This window comes from Bufo bufo, chromosome 11 (assembly GCF_905171765.1).
Source record: "Bufo bufo chromosome 11, aBufBuf1.1, whole genome shotgun sequence".
In the NCBI taxonomy this organism is placed as follows: Eukaryota; Metazoa; Chordata; class Amphibia; order Anura; family Bufonidae; genus Bufo; species Bufo bufo.
Window position 1 is genome coordinate 35979859 of NC_053399.1, and position 25785 is coordinate 36005643.

At 44.4% G+C, this 25785-nt stretch overlaps 1 protein-coding gene across 1 annotated transcript in view; it reads left to right on the forward strand.

Moving 5' to 3' along the window:
- Nucleotides 1-25785, forward strand: part of MAPKBP1 (mitogen-activated protein kinase binding protein 1) — a 154273-nt gene that overhangs the window by 82421 nt on the left and 46067 nt on the right. Inside the window, 14 exon segments of the mRNA XM_040410984.1 lie at nucleotides 2200-2249; nucleotides 8266-8336; nucleotides 11966-12136; nucleotides 14112-14249; nucleotides 16008-16190; nucleotides 17164-17271; nucleotides 17274-17326; nucleotides 19656-19845; nucleotides 20286-20432; nucleotides 20528-20712; nucleotides 20789-20880; nucleotides 22050-22175; nucleotides 24201-24271; nucleotides 25312-25436. Of these exon segments, the coding sequence (XP_040266918.1) occupies nucleotides 2200-2249; nucleotides 8266-8336; nucleotides 11966-12136; nucleotides 14112-14249; nucleotides 16008-16190; nucleotides 17164-17271; nucleotides 17274-17326; nucleotides 19656-19845; nucleotides 20286-20432; nucleotides 20528-20712; nucleotides 20789-20880; nucleotides 22050-22175; nucleotides 24201-24271; nucleotides 25312-25436 (1710 nt within the window).

The window sequence follows — 25785 nt, forward strand, 5'->3', positions numbered from 1 at the left end:
GCATGCCTGCTATATTGGAATGATTACGAGTGGTCATAAAAATAACATCCCGGTGTAAAACAACCAGCGATGAAAATAACGGAGCAGATTTTCTAATCCTCTCTAAAATGTAAGCAGCGTAAACTTAGACAGTCTGAACATGCACCAAATTTGGCTCGGGCTGGATGATAAATTTGGTGCACGGCTAGACACTTTTGTCTCAGTTTACGCCACCTATTGGTCCGCTTGCCCCTAATTTCTGTGCCAAAATATTGGCACATGTTGCCACCTTTAAAGTCGCGCCATTTCTGATAAGCCACATGTTTCTCAACACACTGCAAGTCAACAGGTGAGCTAGGTACAGTGGGGTATTCTTTCTGGTGCATTTGCGTCATCAGGGAGGCTTTATGCACCAGAAATGCACCAAATGTTGCCACTTTTTACGACCAGGGCCAGAAGCAATCGCATTAGTAAATCTGTCCTGCTATCTTTTCGCGAGCTATCTGTGGAAACATAAAAACGATTCTTCTCTGTAGCGTGAGACCATTTAGGGTCCATTCACACGTCCGTAGTTCTGGGTCTGCATCCATTCTGCAGAATGGCTGCGGACCCATTCATTTCAATGGGGCTGCAAAAGATCCGTAGTTCCATTCTGCGGCCCGCAAAAAATGTCCGCAGGAATAGGCGATTCTATCACAGGGCCGGTCATGTACGGTCCGCAAAATGCGGAAGGCACACGGCCAGTTTCGTGTTTTGTTCAACCGCAAAACACTTTTGGATGTGTGAATGGACCCTTATTTGTAGCTTGTGGATTATCGTACTTGTTCCGGCCCGATACAGCAAGCAACATGGCAGCTTTTCCCGTGTGTAGATGTAGTAATGTGGAAGTGGAGTCTCTTCGTGTCTTTTTACATTCACTCTGCTGCGTGCAGTGGCCTCCGTCATGGAGCATTAGCTTGGCAGTGTATTGCCGAGATTGTAGCCGTCATTACATGTTATGCTCCTTTTTGGGATAGCCTCTTTAAATTGGTGGGTTTATGTCGCCTGAAAGAGTATATCTGCTAATGTAACCAACAGAGCCAGACGGGCAGAATAAGCCTGGGGCACATCCCGTCTCATTCAGCCAATCTTTGTTATAATGAAAACAGTCTCTTAAATCCAGACCTGGATTAAATACAAAGGTATAAGCAAAGCAATATATTATACGGCATGTAATATAGGAGTATATGACTAGAATTCTATTCCTGGATAAAGTAGGTGTGAGCGCTAGCAGGTCAGTAATACGGTCGTTGAATCTCTGCAGAGGAAAAGTTTGGGGAAAATTAGTGTTATAATATACAGCATTGCTGATTCATCACTAAACGTAAGGGAGGCTATCTTCAGGTTTGACCATGCAAAACTGCTGACAGAACAAGATAGGGGTTGGGAGGAGCAGGACAAACATACCTTTTGTAGAGTTTTTACTAACCGGAGTAGTGAGAGTATGGACTTTTATTCTGCAAGTATCCAGGAGGCGGAGCTTCACTGTAAAGTCCTTTTGGCATTGAGCTGGATCACAACCTATCCTAAGTGACAGCTGTAGTGGTCTCCTGATTGGATGCTACAGCTGGCACTTAGAGCAGAGGGGAGGGGCTGTGAAGAACCTCAATGCAGAGAGCACTTCACAGTGAAGTTCCGCCTCCTGGACACTTGCAGAATAAAAGTTCATATTCGCACTACTCCTGATGATCAAAACGTGTATTTGTCCTGCTCTTCTCTGCCCCTGCGTAGGGCTGTCAGCCCTCGACTATAATGGGGTCCATCGAGGATGAAGCCTAAGACCAGCACATTGCTCAATGTCACATACTGGCAGTGGCCAAGTCTTCGAATTTGTTGCACATTAATGCATCCATTCAGTTTGCATCGGCCTGTGTAATCCTCCATTGGTGCTCGCACCGCCCATACAGTGTAATAGCACCCCAAGGCTTGTCACATTGCTGAGGGTTGCCCTACAATATCTTCTCCAGCTCTCGTGTAACACACCGCCCCTTCCTCATCTCTGAAAGCAAGCACAGTCCCAATATGTCCAGTGGTGCAAGTAGTCACCTAGACCTGAATTCTACTGCTGTGACTAATCTTCCCCAGTCATGGATCACTGATTTATCCCCTTCAGATGAGTTTATTCTATCTGTATTACATCCCTTATTGACTTTATTTTTTTTATTTTTTGTGTTTTTCTAGGTGCGTTGTAGTGATGTTAAATCCCAGAAAGAACAAGCAGCTCATTATCCCTGAACAGCTCCAGGGTGAGTGATAGCGGACGAGACAGCTGATCGCTATAGAGCATGTGGACATGTCACAGCGTCCAGGTCCTCACAAATATTAAAGTGACCCCCCCCCCCCCCCCCCCCCCCCCCCCCCCCCCCCCCCCCCCCCCCCCCCCCCCCCCCCCCCCCCCCCCCCCCCCCCCCCCCCCCCCCCCCCCCCCCCCCCCCCCCCCCCCCCCCCCCCCCCCCCCCCCCCCCCCCCCCCCCCCCCCCCCCCCCCCCCCCCCCCCCCCCCCCCCCCCCCCCCCCCCCCCCCCCCCCCCCCCCCCCCCCCCCCCCCCCCCCCCCCCCCCCCCCCCCCCCCGCAGCAAATCCAAGACAAAATAGTTATGTAAAATGTGTTGATTTTTCTGCAAATTCCATGTTTTAGCCTGAAGGTTCAGCTACTTAAAAAAATTAAACCTATCCCAACCCAAACTCCAGGATCGAGATGCTGCACAAAATCTTGTATGTATTTCTGGAATATTACACAAGACAAGCGCTAATTTTGCCTGTACCCCGGGTATTGTCCACGCCAGAAGACCGCCTCCTATTTTTTTGTGTACGCTTCCTCAAGCAATTTGATCTTTTCTTATTTCGCCACAGCTCGCTCCGCAATTTTACTCAGTCTTCCTCTTAGTCTTCTCGCTCTATTAATGGCTCCTGTAGTCAGTCATTGACTTGGAGGACTCCTATTTTCTCCCTCACACCTCCAGGTAACCCAAGGACATCTCAACAAGATCAGAACAAAGATCTTAATAATGTGCGACCTTCATTTCTCATGGCAAGGACTTTGTCGTGCTTGTGACAGTATTAGGGCTCATGCACACGATTGTGGTTTTTGTCCGCATCCGATCCGCAGTTCATCTCGGGGCTACAAAAGATGCGGACTGCATGCGGGTTCCACAAAAGAAAATAGAACATGTCCTATTCTTGTCCGTTTTGCAGACAAGTTTAGGACATTTGTGAAGGAGTGAAAAAAATGGCTGCTCAGCCGGTATCCGTGTTTTGCAGATGTGCAATTTGCGGACCGCTAAAATGGCTACAGCCGTGTGCATGAGCCCTCTATCGATAAAGCTATACCTGAGGCCTCAATCACATTTCCATGTCTGTGTGATGTCCGTGGAAAATTCGTTTGTGTTTCATCTGTAAGGAGTCCGTGTGTGACCATTTTTCGCCTTCCATGTGTCATCCGTATTCCATGGACACTGCTTGGCTGAAAAGTAATTTCCTCAGCATCTCTTTCCAATGGTTTGAGAAACACTGACAGAACATGGATGCCGTCCTTGTTGTGTCAGTGCTTTTTCACGGACCCATAGACTTCAATGGACGTGTTTGGTTTGCATCATGGACCAAAAGTAGTACATACTCCTGTGATTTTTTTTTTTTTTTCGTGGAAAACCACTGGTATGGGAACACACATTAAAATCAATGGGTGCATGTGCTGTCTGTTGAAAATGCGAAGAGGCCTAAGCCTTCCATATAGATGCGAAGATGAATATATTTAGTATTCAGAAAAATCATCACCACTGGCAGTAGAAATCACAGCAGGACAGTCTTTGCCCCCAGTGGGGTATTATTGGCTAATGACTACTGAATCTGAGTAAACTAGTTACCTCTCTGGCATTCACTTGTAGCATTTTCTGACCATCATTGCCACCAGTGTGTTACTGGCTGTATAGAAGTAATGCCCAAGCAGCTGTCACCTGCGCACCTTTCCTGTCTGAGGATCGGTCGTTTATGCTTCACGTGTAGCGGTTGTATCACAGTTATGTAATCTGCTGTGTTTTTGCCCGGATTTTGTATAAAACCATGGAATAAAATATCTATTATTCCGCAACAATTTTTTTGTAAGAGAAACAAATGCTGCAATTTTGTTGCAAGGCTGGATTCACATAACGGTTTCTTCTTTCCGTTCGTCTGATCCGTCAGAAGAACAGAAAAAAAAAAAAAATGATATCTTGAGCATCCATTATGCTCTTTTTGCATCAGTTTTTGTCAGTACGGTGAGAGATCTGTTATTTTCGACAGGGGAAAAAAAACTGCCAAAAACTGATGCAAACTGAGCATAATGAATGTTGGTAGTTTAATTATTATTATTTTTTACCTAAGGCGGTGCCCTCCTTTTTACAGACAGACGCATCAGCACTGTCTTTCTTTGATTGGGTATTTGTTACAGGGTCTGTCTCATCAGAATTTAGGATGTCCCGGCATTCAAGTGATCACCACGCTTCTGCTTTCTGCAGCCCCGATGCAGGTCCAATGTTTCAGGCAATTATCGGAAATGAGCTAAACGTTCCTGATAATTGCCTGATCTTCTGCAGAGATGAGGGCTCATTGTTTCGTGCCGTCTAAACAGCGACCAGCAGCCCAGAAACAATGAATTGGTCCCAGCAGAATGACATCATCACCCAATGACTGAGAGTTCGCTCATTCATCAATAGATTGCAGCACCTTTTAAATAGGGCAATTATCGGGAACGAGCGTTTTATACAAATGATCATCCCCAATAATCTGCCTGATCATCGGACCGTGTAGAAGTACCTTTACATACAGTATCGCCTCACTTTTGAATGCATGCTGATCTTGAATGGTAAAGTTCTGCCAGAGTAGAGGACCCTCCGGCTATATATATATGTGTGTGTATGTATGTGTGTATATATGAGATGCTGCTTGTGAGCGTTTTGTCTTTTTAATACGTCTTTGTTCTTTTGTGAGAAGCATCTTTATGATAAAATATTAAAGCATTCTGGGCTTATTTGCAGAGCCGCCAAGTAGTTTACACTTCATCCCCCTTTACCATCATGTACTTTTGCACTTATTTTTTATTTTTTTGCAGAAAATAATAATAATAATTTGCATTCCTTTTTTATGTCGAGGAATTGGAAAGCCCTGTCAGACAAAAAAAAAACTGATGTAAAAATAAACCTAGCAAGTATGAGACTTTTTCTCACAGGTCCTTAAAGGGGTTGGCCCATCTCGCTTATTAGAGGTGAATGGAGAGGTGGCTGCGCTTGCGCGGTGCAAAGTCGTTCACTTCTATGGGAGTTCCGGAAATAGTGAAGTATACTCACTCTGCTCTTTTCTGAACCCCTATAGAAGTGAATAGAGAGCACATGGTGTGCTTTCCTTCGCTTTGGGGGCCCTATTCTAGAGATGAGAGAGGTGGGATATCCAGAGGTAGGACCTGCACCTATGACATTGGTGGCATAGCGTTATGTGTGAGATGGGCCATCCCCTTTAAAGAGGTAGTGATGGCACATCGCTAGGATATTATACTCTAGAGCAGGGTTTCTCAACTCCGGTCCTCGGGACCCACCTACTGGTCAGGGTTTGAGAATATCCCACAGATTAAATACCCGTGGTAAGTCCTGATGCATGGACACTAATTATATCACCTGCTCAATACTAAGGAAATCCTGACCGGTAGGTGGGTCCTGAGGGCCGGAGTTGAGGAACCCTGCTCTAGAGACAAACAAGGGTTTATTACCTGCAGTGAGCACATTGAATAAACAGCAGTACACAAGCTAAACAAAAAGAAAAAAATATATAAAATCAGTAAAATGAATATAGATATACCATCTTCTTCTAAGATTGGAATAGCCTTTAAGAAACTTGTGAAAGAAAAAAAATAATAATTATTGTGCTATCCCCCAGTCTCTCTCATACAATCTGATCAAAGTTTAGGACCACTTGAAAAATGGCCAAAAATCATATTTACCATGGCTGGATCTTAACAAGGTTCCAAGTAGAGCTTCAACATGCAACAAGAAGAAATGGGAGTGAGACAAAACATTTTTGAGCGTTCAATTTAATGAAAACAACGAATAAACTGAAACAGGCTGTTTTTCAGCTGATCAAAAGTTTAGGACCACACCTCCAAAACCCCCCCCCCCCCCCCCCCCCCCCCCCCCCCCCCCCCCCCCCCCCCCCCCAAAACAGAAATCCAACTTCCAAACATGAACTCAGTAATGAGTAGCTCCGCCGTTATTGTTTATCACTTCCAAAATTAGTTTCGGCATGCTTGATGCAAGCGTTTCCATGAGGTGAGTGGAAACATTTCTCCAAGTGGTGAAGACGGCCGCACGAAGGCCATCTACTGTCTGGAACTGTTGTCCATTTTTGTAAACTTCCCTTGCCATCCATCCCCAAAGGTTCTTAATTGGATTTAGGTCAGGGGAACACGCAGGATGGGCCAAGAGAGTGATGTTATTCTCCTGGAAGAAGTCCCTTGTCCTGCGGGCATTGTGTACTGTAGCGTTGTCCTGTTGAAAAACCCAGTCGTTACCACACAGACGAGGGCCCTCAGTCATGAGGAATGCTCTCTGCAACATCTGGACATAACCAGCGGCCGTTTGACGCCCCTGCACTTCCTGAAGCTCCATTGTTCCACTGAAGGAAAAAAGCACCCCAGACCATTATGGCGCCCCCTCCACTGTGGCGCGTAGAAAACATCTCAGGTGGGATCTGCTTGTCATGCCAGTAACGTTGGAAACCATCAGGACCATCAAGGTTAAATTTTTTCTCATCAGAGAATAAAACTTTCTTCCACCTTTTGAATGTCCCATGTTTGGTGCTCTCTTTGCAAAGTCCAAACGAGCAGTTCTGTGGCGTTCAAGGAGACGAGGTCTTTGAAGACGTTTTTTGTTTTTGAAGCCCTTCAGTCTTAGATGCCGTCTGATGGTTATGGGGCTGCAGTCAGCACCAGTAAGGGCCTTAATCTGGGTCGAGGATCGTCCAGTGTCTTGACGGACAGCCAATTGGATCCTCTGGCTCAGTGCTGATGACATTTTTTTGGGTCTTCCACTTGACTTTTTTGTTCCATAACCCTCGCGATGGCGCGCTGTGAGAGACCCTGCTTATGCAGTTCAACAACCCGACCAAGTTCAAAAAGGGAGAGGTTTTTTTGCCTTTGCCATCACAACGTGTGACTACCTGACAGAAAATGACAATGAATCCACATCTTTGCACAGATTTGGCCTTTTAAAGGCATGTGGTCCTAAAATTTGGATCAGCTGAAAAACAGCCTGTTTCAGTTTAATCGTTATTTTTAATTAATTGAATGCTCAAAAAATGTTTTGTCTCACTCTCATTTCTTCTTGTTGCATGTTGAAGCTCTACTTGGAACCTTGTTAAGATCCAACAATGTAAAATATGATTTTTTGCCATTTTTCAAGTGGTCTTAAACTTTTGATCAGGACTGTATATTAGTTTCACCTTTTTAAGTTGCATTACTGAAATAAATGAACTTTACACGATATTCTAATTTTTCGAGTTTCACCTGTAAGGGCAGCTTGTTTTAAAGACTGACGCACTTTATCTTTCCCCTTAAGATCAAAAAAAATAATCGTAATATAACAGTTTTGTAATTTTACAATAAATTATGCTCCCAAAAATAACATTGCTCTACCAGGAACCGTAAACTGTTTCTTCCCCCTCACATTTATTGGGCGGTAAAAACCTTTCATCTGGCTTTCAGCGGATTATTAATGCCAGTCACATAAAGACGAAACCTTTCAGTAGTAAAAGTGGTAATGCTGGTACACAGAACCTGGTGATTCCACTATTATTCATGGGAAATGACCTCAGCGCCCCGCCCGTCTGGTACAGTCATCCCCTTTTACATGTAGTTTATTAGGAAAACCTCATAGTTTCGGGTGTAGGGTTTAGGACACCCTCCAAAGGGTCATCCAAAGCCTAGCTGGAATATTACCATTCGAATTTGGGCATTATCCCGTTTTTATTTTTTTTTATTTTAGGTTTTAGTTTTTTATCACTAGTGTTTATTAGGTGGTGGTTTTTGGGTCTCCAGTGTTTAATAACGCAGCATGTTGGAGCTGTGACATTTTTGACGTCTCTCTCTGGCCATGTTAAATGCTTGCATCATGTTTTGAGGTTTCTGGTTTTTCCATAGACTTGTATTGTCATATTACAGGCATTGTGTATGTCTTATTTATATAGAATTTTCAGATTTTTCTCTTTTTTTTTTTTTCTTTTTTTTTTTTTTCTTTCAGAAAAACTATCACTGCTCTTGCATTTTCTCCAGATGGAAAGTTCTTGGTTACAGGAGAGGCAAGTATTATTTTTACATATTAAAGCATCAAATATGGAGTTTGTTTTAGGTCCATGGCTAGGCATCGTGCATTATGTTGAGGTTAGATGTTGCATAAACTATTCTGATAACCAAGTTACCAATATGCCCATGGTAGCTAGGTGAATAGCATCATTTTGCACATTAACCCCTTGCCGACCACTATCCAACATTATATCAGACATACCAGTGTTGGTGACCCGTGGTAAGTGATCATACATACGCTGGTCTCGCTGCTGGATTCGGTCTATGTTGATCCACAGCCGGCTCTTCATCTTCCTGGTGCGCTGAGATCAACACTATGTTGACAGGGGGCACGTGACCGCTGTAGACAATCTCTGGCCACAGTGGTGAGCAGGACATCACCTAGACACCAGACACTCAGAGGCAGAGTCTGTGATTGGCGATTACTCCAATCACTGACTTTTAACCTATGTAATGGTCAGTTGGGACCTGGACATCTCATAGGTTCTTTTCCGGGCGCACTGCGCTCACAGAGAATGGACAGCTCCCCTGTGCCAAGATCACAGGGGCCGTTCAGTTGCTGTGACTGCCTATGCAGTCTATGAGAGAGGCGATTAGACAGTAACATGTTAATGGACATCTGCGCTTGTAGGTAGCTGTGTTGGTCCCATGTTCATATGCAAATGAGCCTCTGGGAGCAACCGGATCATTACCGTTACACCTAGAGGCTCTGCTATCTCTGCAACTGCTGTGCCCTCTCCTGACTGACAGAACCAGGCAGTGTAAGTGTCATCACACCTGGCCCTGTCAAAGTGCAGAGGGTGCGGCCGTTGCAGAGCGAGCAGAACCTCTAGGTGTAACGGTAACGCCCCCGTTGCTCCTAGAGGTTCATTTGCATATATTAAAGCATAATTTTTCTCAGCAATGCGGGCACATATGTACATGGGACCAACACAGATGCCTTCAGCTGCCAAGCGCACATGTAACAGGTCAGCCAGTTCCATCGGTACAGATCTGCTGACAGATGCCCGTTATAACTTACGAGGGGGACTAAAACAGAGTTTAAAAAAAAAAATTATAATAATTATAAAATTACAAATCATCCCCTTTTTAAAAATAATATTGAATGGTTTTCTGGTTAGAATAAGTTATCCCTTATACTGTGGATAGGGGATAACTATTAGATCGGTGGGGGTCCTACTGCTGGGACCCCCAACAATCTGCAGCCCACGTGTGGCCACTCCACTCGTTTCTATAGAAGTTCTGGAGTACAGTGCTCGACTATCTCAGTATTTCCCATAGAAATTAATGGAGCGGATGCCCTGCCGACCTCTGTTCATTTGGGGGTGTTTACAGGGCCCCCGTTATTGTGATAAGTGGGGCTCCCAGTAGTAGAACCCCCACAGATCTAATAGTTATCCCCTATCTTGTTAATCTAACCAGAATAAACCTTTAAATAAACAATTAGCATCACCACATCCCAAAATGCCTCAGCTATTCAAATCTAAAAATATATTTATCCTGACCAGAATGGTAGATTTTACGTTTTTCTGCAGTACCTCATGGAGATTGGTGGGTCCGGTGAATTGAGGGTTTTCTTCTGATTTCCACGGCCGGGCAGAGCAGATGCTGCTTGTGTTCTTTCCATCTCGCCGCCGGCCGTTCCTCCAGGATTAGGTCTATTTTTACCCGGCCCCAGATGTTGCAGACATATGTCTAATAAAGCAGATGAAATCATATTGACAAGCTACCAACTCTCCTAAAAACTCAGTTTCCCATGTGCAGCATAAAATAAATCCTTTAACCGCTCTCAGCTTCCAGTGGTTGCCCACAAATTATTGCTGCCGTATGCGACTTCCATCCTATAACACTGGTTTTGGGTATTCTCGTTTTAAGCAATTTGTCAGGGATTGACATTATGATGTGATTTTAATATCGGCTCCATTACCATAGCTTTATTAGGAAAAAGTTAAAAATTCTGCCCTCAGTAAAGCCTGAAAGGCATAATTTAGTTTTTTTTAGCAGTTTTGACCATGCTAAGCTGCTGACGGTACCATGTAGGGGCTTAGGAGAGCAGGAAAAACATGGCTACTGTAGAGCTTTTATCATCGGGAGTAGTGAGAATATGAACTTTTATTCTGCTAGATTTTGCTTCTGCAAGTGCCCTGGGGGGGCGGAGCTTCCCTGTGAGGAGTTCTTTACATTGAGCTGCTTCACAGCGCATCCCCTTTTGCTTTGAGTGACAGCTATAGCGACCAACCAGAAGACCACTACAGCTGTCACTCAGAGCCGTGGGGAGGGACTCTGAAGCAGCTGTATGCAGAGAGCACTTTACATCTAAACTCCGCTTCCGGGGCACCTGAGGGCAGTATCTGTCAGAATAAGACCTAGAGGATTATCATCAATGGTTGTGAGCCAAAACCAGGAGTGAAGCCTTCGCAGAGATAAGGTATTAGGGAAATATCTGCACCTGTTCTGTTTTTCGGCCCAAACCTGGTTTTAGCTTGCAATCGCTGATTAAAATCACTGACCGAGCACTTAATGTTTGAATTAGGCCTAAAACTTCATATTCACCCTACTCCTGATAGGAGCTGAACAGAAGGTATGTTTGTACTGCTCTCTCCAGCCTCTTCCTAGTGCTGATAGCAGTTTAGCATGGTCAAAACTGCTGACAGACTCCCTTAACATAGCGATAATCCTTACATGTCATTGTGCTGGCTCAGTAATGGGGACATCCACAGACCTTAGATTCCATGTATTGTTTCACATTTAATGGTCTTGGGTAGGAGGGTATTTTATAACTCCATATGATAGGCTGTTAATGTTTGATCAGTGCGGAAATGTCCCTCATACCCCTGCGGGCAAAGCAACTACTTCTGAAGGTCCCACCCTCACTGACCAATCATTAGCAGTCTATTATAGAAATAGGCAATCAAAATTTCATTCTTGGCCCTCATGCACACAACCATTATTTCAGGCCGCATCCAATCCACATTTTTTGCAGATCAGACGCAGACCTATTCATTTCAGTGGGGCTGCAAAAGATGCAGACAGCACAGTGCGGCCCTGCAAAAAAAAAAAGTCCTATTCCTAGGACATTGTATGCATTTGTAAAATAGTACCTGCAGAAGGAAAAAATGCTAGATGTGCTTGGTCGGTATCTGTGTCTAGCTGATCTGCGGGACCGCAAAAAACGGATTTGGTCGTGTGTATGAGGCCTTAGGAAAACCCTTTATAATCTGCAAAAAATGACTTTGTTACGTGAGTTGTCTAATTGCAAACGCTTCCTGTAAGTCGCTCACCTGTATCTTGGTCAGTCGCTCTGCCCTCTTTGTTCTCAGAGGTTACGTATGACTTTGTAGCATCCTGAGAAGGGCCTTTGTAATCCTCCGTACCCATCTACCTACGTACCTCAGGTGTGCACTCTGTGGTGAGGAGACTGGCACCAGTGCACAACTGATTCATCACAGGCCCTTATTGTGTTGTGAATATACAATGCTCAGCGTGCTCTGTCTACTTCTATGGGAGTTCAGAGAACTGCCTGCTGGGAGTTGTAGTTTCAAACCTCTTGAGTGACTCATGCAGTGATGAAGGCTCTATATTTGTATGTCCCGTCTACTTATTGTCACCTTCCTTCTGTTCACAGAGTGGGCACATGCCTGCAGTGCGGGTATGGGATGTGGCTGAACGAACACAAGTAGCAGAACTTCAAGAACACAAGTATGGCGTCGCCTGTGTCGCTTTCTCCCCAAGCTCCAAATACATTGTGTCTGTTGGATACCAGCATGATATGATCGTCAACGTGTGGTCGTGGAAGGTGAGCCCTGAGTTGTACAGGTGCTTGATGCGTACTCGTATGCCCCCCTTATGTACCACTTTTAATAACCCATAGAACGATTAAAGGGGTTATGGCATGACAGTACCTTTCTAACAAAGCTATAAGTATCTCCCTGTAACTGCCACAGCTTCTAGCAGAACATATGGCTGGTGACATGTGAAGATTTAAACCGAGCATGTGCGACCACCTCAGTGAGACGGACAAAAAATAAGGAAAAGAACAAACAGCAGGTGGCGCTATACTGATATATTTTATTGAATAACTCAGTGGCTATGCTAAATTTTTTATTACATGCAATTTCAAAAGTATTCAGATCCAGGTGCTGGTTTAAAAAATGTAGAATGTTTCATGATTCAGTCCTTTTAAATGAGTTTTCTCATGAAGAAAAGTGATGACTTAATGCTAGGATATACCATCACTTCCAGGACCCCCACCAGTCCTCAGGAGGAATGTGTGATTGGAGTTGTGTCAAAAAGGGCAAGTGCAGAGGTCACAAATGACACCCACTGATCATGAAGTGATTGTATATCTTAGTGATGTGCCATCATGTAGTGTCATGGACATACCCTTTTTAAACTGGCCATGCATGGACATGTCTCCCCAGCACCTGTCAGATGGCGCTTGTTCTGAACCTAGACCTTGCTCCATAGCCATTAGCTCTGCCTCCCAAGCATTTGTCCTGTAGTTACATCTTTATCTAGATCAGGCATGCTCAACCTACGGCCCTCCAGCTGTTGGAAAACTACAACTCCCATAATTCCCAGACAGCCTACAGAAGGGCATGGTGGGAGGTTGTCGTTTTACAACAGCTGAGGGCCGCAGGCTGAGCATCCCTGATCTAGATGATTCCATGTAGATACTCCATTATACAGGGGGAGATTTATCGTCCCCCTTGCACTAGATTTTAAAAAAGTCGCATGCTGTGTGTTGGACTTTTTAAAGGAAAAAAAAAAAAGGCGCAAGTGCATCTTTTCACGCCGCCCTTGCCATTTTTTACAAAAGGGTGTGTGGTAAGGGCAGAAAAGGGGCATGGCCAATACCCAAGACAAATTTATCTTCATTAAAGTCAGTTTTCTGGTGCAAATGAAGCCAGAAATCTACAGCAGCTCTGAGCTGTCCTAGATTTCTGTTTATGCACATGGACTGCTGAAGGATACGGCGCCTAATTTATCATGAGGCCTGCGCCTCGACATAACTGTGGTGCCTGCTCCAGCGGTGCAAGGAATATCAAGACCAGCACAGAAAGCATTGGTCTTAACAAATCTCCCCCATAATGATGACTTGCTCACATGCTGAAACCTTTACATCTGATCAGTGTCTATTTTATTGTTACATCTACCCTATATCTTATTGTCATGCGGACTGTATATCCTCACGTGTCAATGGCAGGTTAATGCAAATAATGTTGCACATTATTATTCCAGTGACTTGATCATTCCCTTTTCTCATAATAAAAAGTAAAGGGATAGACCCCTGCCGCCCTGGAAGCATAGAAAGGTGTCTGCTTTCTATCAAGACGTCTTCTGTCTTCAGATGTGTTTTTTTTTTTTTTTCGATATCTCGCCATGTATGGCATTGTTCAGACTGAAGGAAATGTTGCCTCCATCAGAATCCTGTTAGGCAGGTATAAAGGATGTATATACCATTGAAGCCGTGTTACGGGGCTGAAGGAAGGTGGAGTGGTGAGAACCTGCATGGGGTTACAGTCCCCGCTGTTGCTATGGTAGTTCATTCATTAAGGGTTATGTAAAGCGTTTTAAGGTGTACGCATTGGTCTCAGAACATACTGTCCCTGGTACAAAGGTTTTGTCTACAGTGGAAGACGTTTTTTCAATGTTGTCTCCTGCTTTTCCAGAGTGTAGAGATAAATGTCCTCGGAAAACTGAAGGAAACTTATTTTTTTGTATTCTCCTTTTCACAGTCAAATGTTTTTCTCTTTCTTTTTGTCTTTCAGAAAAATGTTGTTGTAGCAGCAAACAAAGTATCTAGTAAAGTGACGGCGGTCTCCTTCTCGGAAGACAGCAGCTACTTTGTAACTGCTGGAAACAGACACGTCAAATTCTGGTACTTGGATGAAGCAAAGTCCTCAAAGGTAACTCCAGGAATATGTTGGAGCTCTTGGAGTATTGCATTTGTTTGGATTTCCCTGACTAATGACTTCAGTCCTTCTGTCTGAATAAAACATGTGGACAAACTGATGTATCAGTATTCCAGCAGTGGTAGTAATGCTGTGCTGTCGATGCAGATAATATCAATGCATCTGAAGGTCTGCGCTAATGGGTTGTCTCCCCCCCCTTTTTTTATTTTTTATGATGATGTATCCTACGGAGCGTCTATTGAAGTGAATGGGAAGGCTTATGTGTAATTACACCTGCTCGTGTTGCAATGAAAAGAAATGTACAAGTGCGGGCCTTTCACTTTAAACAGCTGATCGGCAGGGGGGGTCCCGGAGTTGGACCCCCCGCCGATCTGATAATCAGATAACCCATTTAATTTTGCTGTAACCTGGTTCTTGCTCTGTAGGTATACTTAAAGTCTCTATCATAAAAATTGTCGTTGAACATCCTGCATTGTGCCATGTCCGCATACCAGGCAGACAAATTTCCAATAGCCCAAGGCTTTGATGCATTTTATGAACAACTTCTTTTCCTATCACTTGAGCAAAACCCTAAAATGGAGAGCTTTTGAGCTAACACCAGCTATTAAAGCGGACCCTGTCACCTCTCCGGACATGTCTGTTTTAATAGCTCCATGCATCCCTGTGTAATAACAATTCTGGAGCATCTGTTCTTATTTCTGTATGTTGTGCCATTCGTTTATTATTTCTACTAGAAGTTATGAATAATTGCTAGCAGACTGCAGTAAGGGTACAAAGGGGTGGTAACTAGTGTTGAGCGAACTTCTGTTTTAAGTTCGGAGTCTAAAGTTCGGCTTCCGGTTAGCGGAGAATCCCGATATGGATTCCGAATTCCGTTGTGGTCCGTGGTAGCGGAATCAATAATCGTCCATTATTGATTCCGCTACCACGGACCACAACGGAATTCTGAATCCATATCGGGATTCTCCGCTAACCGGAAGCCGAACTTTAGACTCCGAACTTAAAACAGAAGTTCGCTCAACACTAGTGGTAACCAGTATGCGGTGTGTATCTGCACAGTCTGACAATGGCAGCACTGATTGGATAGAGTGAGTCTGTGCAGGGACATCCCCTCCATCTGGTAACACCCCTCTGTACCCTTATTGCAGACTGCTAGCAATTCATTCATAACTTCTAGAAGAAATGATAAAGGAATGGCAGAACCTAGAGCCATAAGAATAGATGCTCCAGAAATATTACATGGGGAATGTGTAAAACCACAGATAACACTAGTGCAGATCATGCGGTAGTGTGCCTCCCTCACGGGACTCCATGCTAGCAGCGCCGCCGCCGCCACCTCCTCCTTCTTGCCGCACTGCAGTTCTGTCCGTCTGATCTTTCAGAAGCAGCGCGGCCTCACACAGATGCAGCGGTGTCAGGACGTATAGTAGGGACACTGTGAGTAGCATGGCTTGGCCTGTTCAGAGTTCTGGGGCTGCGGCGGTGAGTGGTGGCACTATGGAACGGCCACGCAGCTTACAGGGAGCCCTGGCCACCACCCCCTTTGGGGGGCTATTTTATCAACTTCTTCAGAATAAAAACTGGATCATATTCAGCAGATGTTTTGTATAAAAGGAGATACAAATGTACTATTTCTGAATAGCACAACACATTTATCGAAATACGCTGTAGCGTGACTTCTTGTAATACATTTTTTTACTGTATCTGTTTTTAAAATGGCCATCTGATGAAATGCTCCATTCTTTGTTTCAGGTGAATTCTACGATTCCTCTTTTGGGGCGCTCAGGCCTATTGGGTGAACTCAGGAATAATTTCTTCACTGACGTTGCATGTGGTAAAGGAAAGAAGGCGAGCAGTACCTTCTGCATCACATCCTCTGGGCTGCTGTGTGAATTCAACGACCGAAGACTTCTGGACAAATGGGTAGAGCTCAGGGTAGGTCTTTATTGTAGAGCTTTAGTTCTCTGTAGGTGGTTACTACAGTCCGAGCGCCCATTTTTATACTATTTCTGATAGCTTCAATGAGAATTGCCAGTAAGGCTGCGCCAACTCTTTTCTTCGATTTGGAAAGATTTATATAGATTTTGATTATCATTAACATCTTGTACATTTAAAATGAATGTCCGCCTTTTAACACGGTTATTAAATCCAACTTTCTGTGCTGAAGTTTGTCATATCTCTGTAGCATTGACAGCTCCAAATCCATAAAAAAATGTGTGTGGCTGCAGCCGCCACTGCGTGGAGTATGATAGCAGCCTCCTAAACCCCTGGTAGTGGTGGCTGCAGGCAGCCCAAAAATGTCTGGCTTCAGGGCTGAACCCGGATATCACCTCTTCTGTATTCACTTAGTATGTATGAGAGGAGCATCTGAGCATATCCTTGCTTCACAATACTAATGCTAGTACCCACCTCCAAAAGAGCCTAGGGCAGCACTATACACCGCCCATCTGTGCCAGTGATGTCCCAGGGCTCACTGCTAGGCAGAAGCCTCCGCCTAGCATAGTGTTGTGAAGCCCGGTATGTCACCGACTCACAACAAACAGGACACTTGTGATGCAGCCAGGCAAAGGGGAGCATCTGCCGCAAGGAAATGCCTCCGATGCTCCATCTCGTACTTAGGTATGTATACAGAAGAGGCGATATCTGGGTTCAGCCCTAACCCGGACAACCCCTTTACCTTTGTGTATCTGACAAAGATTTTGGATTCTGTAGCAAGAACCAAAACAGAGCTCTGACTGCCGTGAAGGTTTATTAATATCAAGACTACATTTTTAATCTATATTAAAATTAGAAAGGATGGAAATTTGCATTACCGATTACTGTATACACTGTATGGCATATTAATACGATCATGTGAGGTGTGTCCTGCAGTCATGTTGGCGATCACTAAATGTTCTCCTCCTTCATGACCACCATGGCAAAGCTGCATCATGTGACCAGGAGTATATTTTCTGCGGGTTGTGCCGACGGCACTGTACGCATCTGTAACCCAAACAACTTGCACTTTCTTAGCACCCATGCCCAAAGCCACATCGCCTTGGAGTAGACATTGCCACAGTCACTGAGGCTAGGTAAGACCAAATGTCAAACCTTGATGAATTTGACACTTGCTATGTTTTCTGTGATACATTCCATCTCCTAGCCAATCCCCTGACAGATCTCCATCTTGTTAAGTATTTAAATACAACAATTATTGAACTTTGAGAAGACAGAATTACATTCCTATTTTTACTTCACTTTAGAATTATTTTAATTTATTTTGGAAGTGTTTTCTGGGACTTATCCTTGGGATAATTCATTAATGTTTGATCAGTGAGGAGACCCCTATAGATCAAGAATGAAGGAGCCCTTTTGGCAGAGGCACTATGCCTGGTACTACTAACTTGGGTGAACTGGGCTACAGTGTCAGGCATAGCCACACCTGTGGCTCTTTGTTCTGCTGATTGGCGGAGGTCCTGGGGATCAGACCACGTACCAGTTAAACATTAAAGGGGTTTCCTGAGATTTTTATACTGATCAGTAGGGGTCCGACACCTGGGTCCCTGCTGATCAGCTGTTTGAGAAGGCACCAGCACTCCTGTGAGCGCCGTGGCCTTCTCTGTGCTCACCAAGCACAGCATCGTACATAGTATAGTGGTTGTGCTTGATATCGCGCTCGGCCTCATTCACTTCAATAAGACTGCGCTGTGGCTATGAGCACGTCGTCACTGGCCTAGGAAAAGCTGAGAGAAGGCCGCAGCGCTCACAGGAACACTGGTGCCTTCTCAAACAGCTGACCCCGTGTATAGGACCCTCACCGATAAGATACTGAGGATCGGTCATCGGTCAATCTCAGAAAACCCTTTTCATTACTCATCAGTGCTTAAAGGGGTTGTCCAGCAGTATTACATTCATCTATGGCTCACAGTGGGTTAAAAAAATAAATAAAATACATCATACTCACACCATTGATCGCCACCACAACAGTTTTGATGCTTTTCCAGTCCCGTTGCTCTTCAACTTCCTGGTCATGTCTCAGCTGATAATTTACCATAGTGGTGACCCGTCTCGGCCAGTGATTGGCTTAGCAGGCCTTTCCTGCATGTTCACTGGGAAGTGGGGACCACAGCAGTGGCTAGGGGGTTGGTGAGAGTTAGTATAGCTTATTCTTAACTCATTGTGAGCCATATACATGAAAACTATAATACTGCTGGACTCTTCCTTTTAAGTACCCGAAAATTCCTTTTAGTCTTGGTTAAAAAAAAAGCACTGCGCAATCCTCTGGGTGAAAGCACTGCGCAATCCTCTGGGTGAAAGCACTGCGCAATCCTCTGGATGTACCACAGTATGAGCTCTTGTATTGTGGACTCGTGCAGCATTTACTTGTGAACTGACAAGACCACAGTTTGCTGTGTCACTGCCCCAGGAGCAATGATATTAATCTCTAGTCCTCCCCTTCAACGCTGTGCATTTACATAGGATATTAGTGCATCTGGTGCGTCGTAAAACCCTAAACTGAGTGAGTGGAATTCAGCCTGGTATTTTCTACAGTGGATTTCTCAAGGAGAACAGTCGTCCCTTTGATCCACATCTCTGCATGTGGGTTTCTTCTCCCCTGACCCGCAGCCTACAGCTGCATGCTTTGGCTTAGAAAAGCTCCACTGTTTTCCTTCTCCAGACTCGGTGGTCAGTTTCTTAGTTGACCTCTTGGTTTTACGGTGGTCTTTCAGCCACTTACACAGATATTAAAAACCTTTTATCTGTAGAGCGATGTCTCTTCCCATCCCTGCGTTCACGTCTGCAAATTGAAGAGAGAAATGTTTCAAGTCCAGCAAAACTTTCCCATCTCTCTCGCTATACAATGTCTATACGTTAGAAATTATTCACACCAGCCAACCGTGCTGATAAATCCTAGGCCTTAAAACTGGGCATTGATTTCTGGTAGTGATTGTATGGGTTCAGTGTACTGCATGTGGACCATACAGTAGATTCTGATGATTTAAAGTGTAACCATGGCCTGTGATGGCTAACCTCCGGCACTCCAGCTGTGGTAAAACTGCAACTCCCAAGATGTACAGTTGCTTGGCTGATCTCAGAACGCCATAGAATTGAATGGAGCATGCTGGGAGTCGTAGTTTCACCTCCGCTGGAGTGCTGGAGGTTAGACATCACTGCCCTAAGGCATCATGCATATGGGGTACATTGCAGCTCCATATACTCTCCGCCTTGTATAGAGCCCTATTAGAACACCTATAGACTTAAATTAGGATTGACTGTACCTCTTTGTATCAGTTTTCAGTTTGATTCTCATGTCTGGTTATAGGAAGGGATGCAATTATATACAGTGTGATAATGTATATGTTTTACTACTGCTGTTCTCGCGTATCAGTTTATTTATACAACTTCTTCTACTCCTACCAGCCGCCTGTTCTCCAATGCTGCAGATGCCAAGTACCCAGATACTGTCGGCATGACCTTTGACTCCACCAACCAATGGCTGTCCTGTGTGTACAACGACCACAGTCTTTATGTATGGGACATTAAAGATTTGAAGAAAGTTGGAAAAGTCTACTCTGCTCTGTATCACTCTTCCTGTGTATGGAGCGCAGAGGTAGGAGCATGCCCACGCCAAAAAAAAAAGACAAAAACATAACTGGCGATTCACTACTGATACTAGTTGATCAGCGGGGTGCCAGCAGTCGGGCCCAGTCGATCTGATATCCTATGACCTATCTTGAGGATAGGGCATCAATATAGGATAATTGGACAGCCTCTTTAAATATATCCTTTTTTTAAGGTGGGGGGCTTGGTCCCCTTTATTACATTAGGTTCAGACAAGGAATTTTGCAAGAGGTTGTCTGAGCCATATAACCCATTTATTGTAATTATATATAAGTGGTGATCCTGTGATATAGACTTGTTAAATTGCCAGAGCTGCCTTTCAGTACTATGGGAATATTGATGCTTGTAAAGCGGGTGACTCTGATAACTGTTCTCTGATATAGGAGGTACCATAGCCTTCTTATAGGGTTCTTTTTCTCATCCATCTAGGTTTACCCTGAAATGAAAGACAGCAACCAGGCCTGCCTGCCCCCAAACTCTTTCATCACCTGCTCTTCCGACAACACCATCCGACTGTGGAACATGGAGACCTCAAACATCCACGGCACTGCTTTACATCGGAATATCCTCAGCAATGTGCGTGTATTAGTGTGAGCTCACACTGCTATCTACTGTGTTTAACGGACAGATAGAACAACCTACTAATGTCCCATGTTCCTTGACCTTAACAGGACCTGATGAAAATCATCCTGATTGATGATAACACGCAGGCGCTGCTGGACACAGACTGTAACTGCACTGGATTGGCGGATAAAGTAGATGTTCAGACATTAGATGCCAAGGTTGGGATTCGCTCAGTGTGTGTGAGTCCTAATGGGCAACACTTGGCCTCAGGAGACAGAACCGGGACACTCAGGTATTGGGTGAGAGGATGTGTGTGGTAAACTGAAGTCACTATATTAGCAGGCCTTAGTTTCTATTCTTTATTACAGGGTGCATGAGCTGCAGTCTCTGAGAGAGCTTTTAAAAGTAGAAGCCCATGATTCAGAAATCCTTTGTTTGGAATATTCTAAGCCAGAAACAGGTATTTATCATATTATCTTCCAGCTTTTTTTCTCTATATAGATGGATATTGTGTGTGCGCATTTATTTATGTGTTTATGCATCATACATTTCAGATGTTTTTCATGTTATTACCACAATAATATGAAATTCTAGTACATGCCCTCATCATCTCCCACCTACTGCAACACTCTTCTCCATGGCCTTCCATCTAACACTTTTTTGCACCCCTCCAATCTATCCACATCTCTGCTGCCCAGTTAATCCACTCCCCTCATTTCGTATCCGCCTTTCTGCCAATCCATTCACTGGCCCTCCATTATCAGACACATTTAGTTCAAAATATTAACAACGTCCTACAAGGCTCTCCACAACCTTTCCCCTTGATAGATCGGTGATCTAATCCACTGATACATCCATAATCTCCTATCCCCCCAGGACCACCTCATTTAAGGGGCTCATGCACACGACCGGGGGCCGGCCTTGACTGTGCTGCGGACTGCAATTTGCGCGGGCACCGACCATGTGCCTGCCATCTGTGGAAGTGGACCCATTCACTTGAATGGGGTCTGTGATCCGCATCAGACGGTCCGCGCTGCAAAAAAGTAGTGCATGCACTACATTTTTGCAGTGCAGAGGAACAGACAGAAAACCCATGGAAGCACTCAGTAGTGCTTCCGATCTGTGGCTTTCTGCACCGCACCATACCTTCCGTAATGCGGACTCATTCCGTGATACGCTGCACACACGGCTGGTGCCCGTATATTTCAGGTGGCAATAAGGACACAGTCGGACAATGGCTGTTTGCATGAGCCCTTACTCTACTCCTCACAATCCTCTCCAAAATATCTTGCGTGCATCCCCCATGTTCTGGAACTCTCTATCCTAACACGTCAGACTCTCGTCCCAACATCCAAACCTTCAAAACCAGCCTAAACACTCACTTCTTCAGGAAAAATTATAAGCTGCAATCACCCTGCTGCCACCACACTACCGTCTGAGCAGCTTCTACCTTCGCTTACTGTCTCCTTTCCCTTGTAGATTGTGAGCCCTTGCAGGCAGGGTCTGTCACTCAGTTTATTGTACTTATTTTTGTATTATGTATGTAAACCCTTTTCACATGTACAATGCCCTGGAAAGAATGGCTCTGTGAAATAAATTAATTATTATACTTAATTTTTTTCCTTTTAGGAATGAATCTTTTGGCCTCTGCTAGCCGTGACCGGCTGATCCATGTACTGGATGCATCGAAAAACTACAGCCTTCAGCAAACATTAGATGACCACTCTTCATCTATCACTGCGGTAAAATTTGCTGGTGAGCAAAGAGTCTGCGACTGGGCAAATATTATTTGTGGGTAAAATCACATACAGTATGACATGGAATTCCCTAAAGGCCCCTTTCACACGGGCGAGTTTTCCACGCAGGTGCAATGCGTGAGGTGAATGCATTGCACCCGCACTGAATCCGGACCCATTCACTTCTATTGGGCTGTGCACATGAGCGGTGATTTTCATGCATCACTTGTGCGTTGTGTGAAAATCGCAGCAAGCTCTATATTGTGCGTCTTTCACGCAACGCAGGCCCCATAGAAGTGAATGGGGCTGCGTAAAAATCGCAAGCAAGTGCGGATGCGGTGCGATTATTATTTTTTTTTTTCACTCGTGTTTGCTAGAAGACGATCGGGATGGGGACTTGATCTTTATTATTTTCCCTTATAACATGGTTATAAGGGAAAATAGCATTCTTAATACAGAATGCTAAGTAAATTAGGGATGGAGGGGTTAAAAAAAATAAATACAAAGAATTTAAACTCCCCTCATCCACTTGTTCACGCTGCCCGGCTTGTCTTCTTTCTTCTTCTTTGATGACCTGGGAGGAAAAGGACCTTTGGTGACGTCACTGCGCACATCACATGGTCCATCACCATGGTGACGGACCATGTGATGAGCGCAGTGATGTCACCAAAGGTCCTTTTCCTCCCAGGTCATCAAAGAAGAAGAAAGAAGACAAGCCGGGCAGCGCGATGAGTGTGATATTATTATTATTATTTTTTTTAACCCCTCCATCCTAATTTACTTAGCATTCTGTATTAAGAATGCTATTATTTTCCCTTATAACCATGTTATAAGGGAAAATAATAAAATCTACACAACCCCTAATCCAAACCCGAACTTCTGTGAAGAAGTCCGGGTTCGGGTCTGGGTACCAAACATGCCGATTTTTCTCACGCACGTGCAAAATGCATTAAAACGTTTTGCACTCGCGTGGAAAAATCGCGCATTTTCCCGCAACGCACCCGCATTTTATCCGGCCTCACATGCGATGCCCGTGTGAAAGAGGCCTAACTGTACTTGATGGTAACTATACTAACTCAGAAGCACAAGCAATCACCGCAGGTTTCCAGTGATGCGTGACAACTGGGCTCTTGCTATAACAAATGGGGTAAGAGAAACCTCTGATCCCGGCTATTTAACTGCCTTAGATACTCCTGGTTTGCGCGTTAAATTATTTGTACCACCACATCTTTATTTGGTTGTATTGTTAAAGGGGTTATCCAGGAAAAGATATTTCTGACTTATCCTCAGGATTGGTCATCAGTATCAGATCTGCAGGGGTGCGACACCCGGGAACCCCACTGATCAGCCGTTAATAGAGGCCTTGAGCTATGTAGCCTCTTCCTGGGCCAGTGATATCACTGTACATCGGTCACATGGCCTAGTTGCAGCTCAGCCCCATTGAAGTCAATTAGGCTGAGAGGCAATACCAAGCACGGCCACTATACGATGTACGACGCTGTCCTTGGAAAGCTGCTGGGAGCCGGCATCGCTGACCAGAGCTCTGGTGAACGCAGTGGCTCCTGAATTTGGATGTGGACTTGGATGTGATAATGATGACCTATCCTGAGGATCATTCATCAGTGATCATTATCTTTTCCAGGATAACCCCTTTAACCATATTCAGATGGAAAACTATGCTGCAGGGTACACCGCAGAAATCTGTAGATATCTTTTTCTATATCTCATATATAGTCTTTATTTAATATATCTTTTTTCACACTATGGTAAATGAGTCTTCACACTAGAACAAAAAACACATCACATACTCCATCACATTATAGAAGCCGGTCTTACAAGCACCATACAGTAGCACGTGGCGTGCCTGTAGGTTTGTATTATGAGATCTTAGGAACTGCATGTTCCTTTCGTCAGGGTCATTGCACATGGAATTGCCTTGTGCATGGCCCCAAGTATACTGTTTTGGTTAGTTATAGCCAGTAACACACAATAATATGTTCCTTGTATATAAAATGAAGCTAACCTGTATCTGTTAATTTTGCAGCTAATGATGGCAAGATGCGAATGATCAGCTGTGGAGCAGATAAAAGCATTTACTTCCGCACTGCTGAGCAGGTATGAGCATATATCTGTGTTTCCCTATGTATATCTGTATATATCATACACAGAGTAAGTGCAAACGGTGACTGATTCACCTGTGTCTGACGTGTTTAAAGGCCTCATAAACCAAGATCTGCCATTGTACTGACCAGCTGGCACACGACTAGACTGTGACTCAGCCTGCCTTCAAAGCTGCAGTCAATGACGTCTCTACTGTAACCAGCATGACTCACATTTTGCCTTTGGACATATTAAATGTTCTGTTTCCTACATTTAAATGGACTTGTTGTTATGCAAGACTACGCCATTGTAAGGCTGCTTTCACAGTCCGTGTTTGGTCAGTGATTTCCATCAGTGATTGTGAGACAGAACCAGGATTGGAGCCTCCACAGACATAAGGTATAAGGGAAAGATCTGCTCCTGTTCTGTGTTTAGAGCCGCGCCTGGTTTTGGCTCAAAATCACTGATGGAAATTGCTGATCGATTTTACAGAATGGAGCTTATCCACCTAAAATGCAAACAAAAATAGGACTATATATTGTCCCACGGTGCACACATTACGGTCTATGCAGTAATCCAGTCCCATGTGGGAGGTTTCTTGGCGTCTCGCATGGTGGTGGTTTGGCAAGTGACAAGTTTGTTTTAACTGTGAGGAACAGGATTTTTTTTTTTTTTTTTTTATATATTACTAACCAAGGTATACAGGGGCAGACTGGGAACTTAAAGTGGCCCTGGAAAAAAGACTAAAAGTGACCCCATTTTGTAGGCAGGTCCAAATTAATGAAAGGAAAGGCCAGGAATACAATATTGCAGAACATTATACCACCCCAACAGAGCCAAATACCACAGTGCATCAGAAAATACATCCCCCAAAACTTCCGCTGGCTGGGAGGAGGGTTCAGGTGACCCCTGTAAGGTCTATAGCCAATCCGCCCCTGAAGATATAAGTACAACCTACAGGTGCCATAAGGCAGTAATGTTCTGCGGTTAGAATATACATAGAAAGTAATAGGCATTCCTGTGTACACCATAATATTGTGTGGTTTTCCTTGCAGACTGGGGAAGGGTCTGTCCATTTTACCCGCACACACCATATTGTACGTAAAACTACCTTATATGACATGGATGTGGATCCCAGCCTGAAATATGCAGCCATTGGTTGCCAGGATCGAAATATCAGGTAACAATAGTATTTATAGTTTTGGTTTTGTTTTGTGTATCGGTTGTCCCTGTTCCCAGCTTATTTTATGTTGCTTTTTTTTCTCTACATTTTGGAAAATGAAGTCTCTACATAAGACAATGTACCTGTAGTTTACTCGCTCAAAGGTAATACCTACCTCGGGACTTCATAATTGATGGGCCACTCTCAAAGAGTCGCTGCTCCTGACATGTCTGTTTTAGTAGCTGCTTACATTACCCTTCTAATAATTCTGGAGCATGTTTTAATATGACCCCATGTTGTGCTGTTCTTCTTATTCCTGCTAGATGGGTGTTACCAGTTGGAGATGGGTCTCTGCACAGTTTGACAC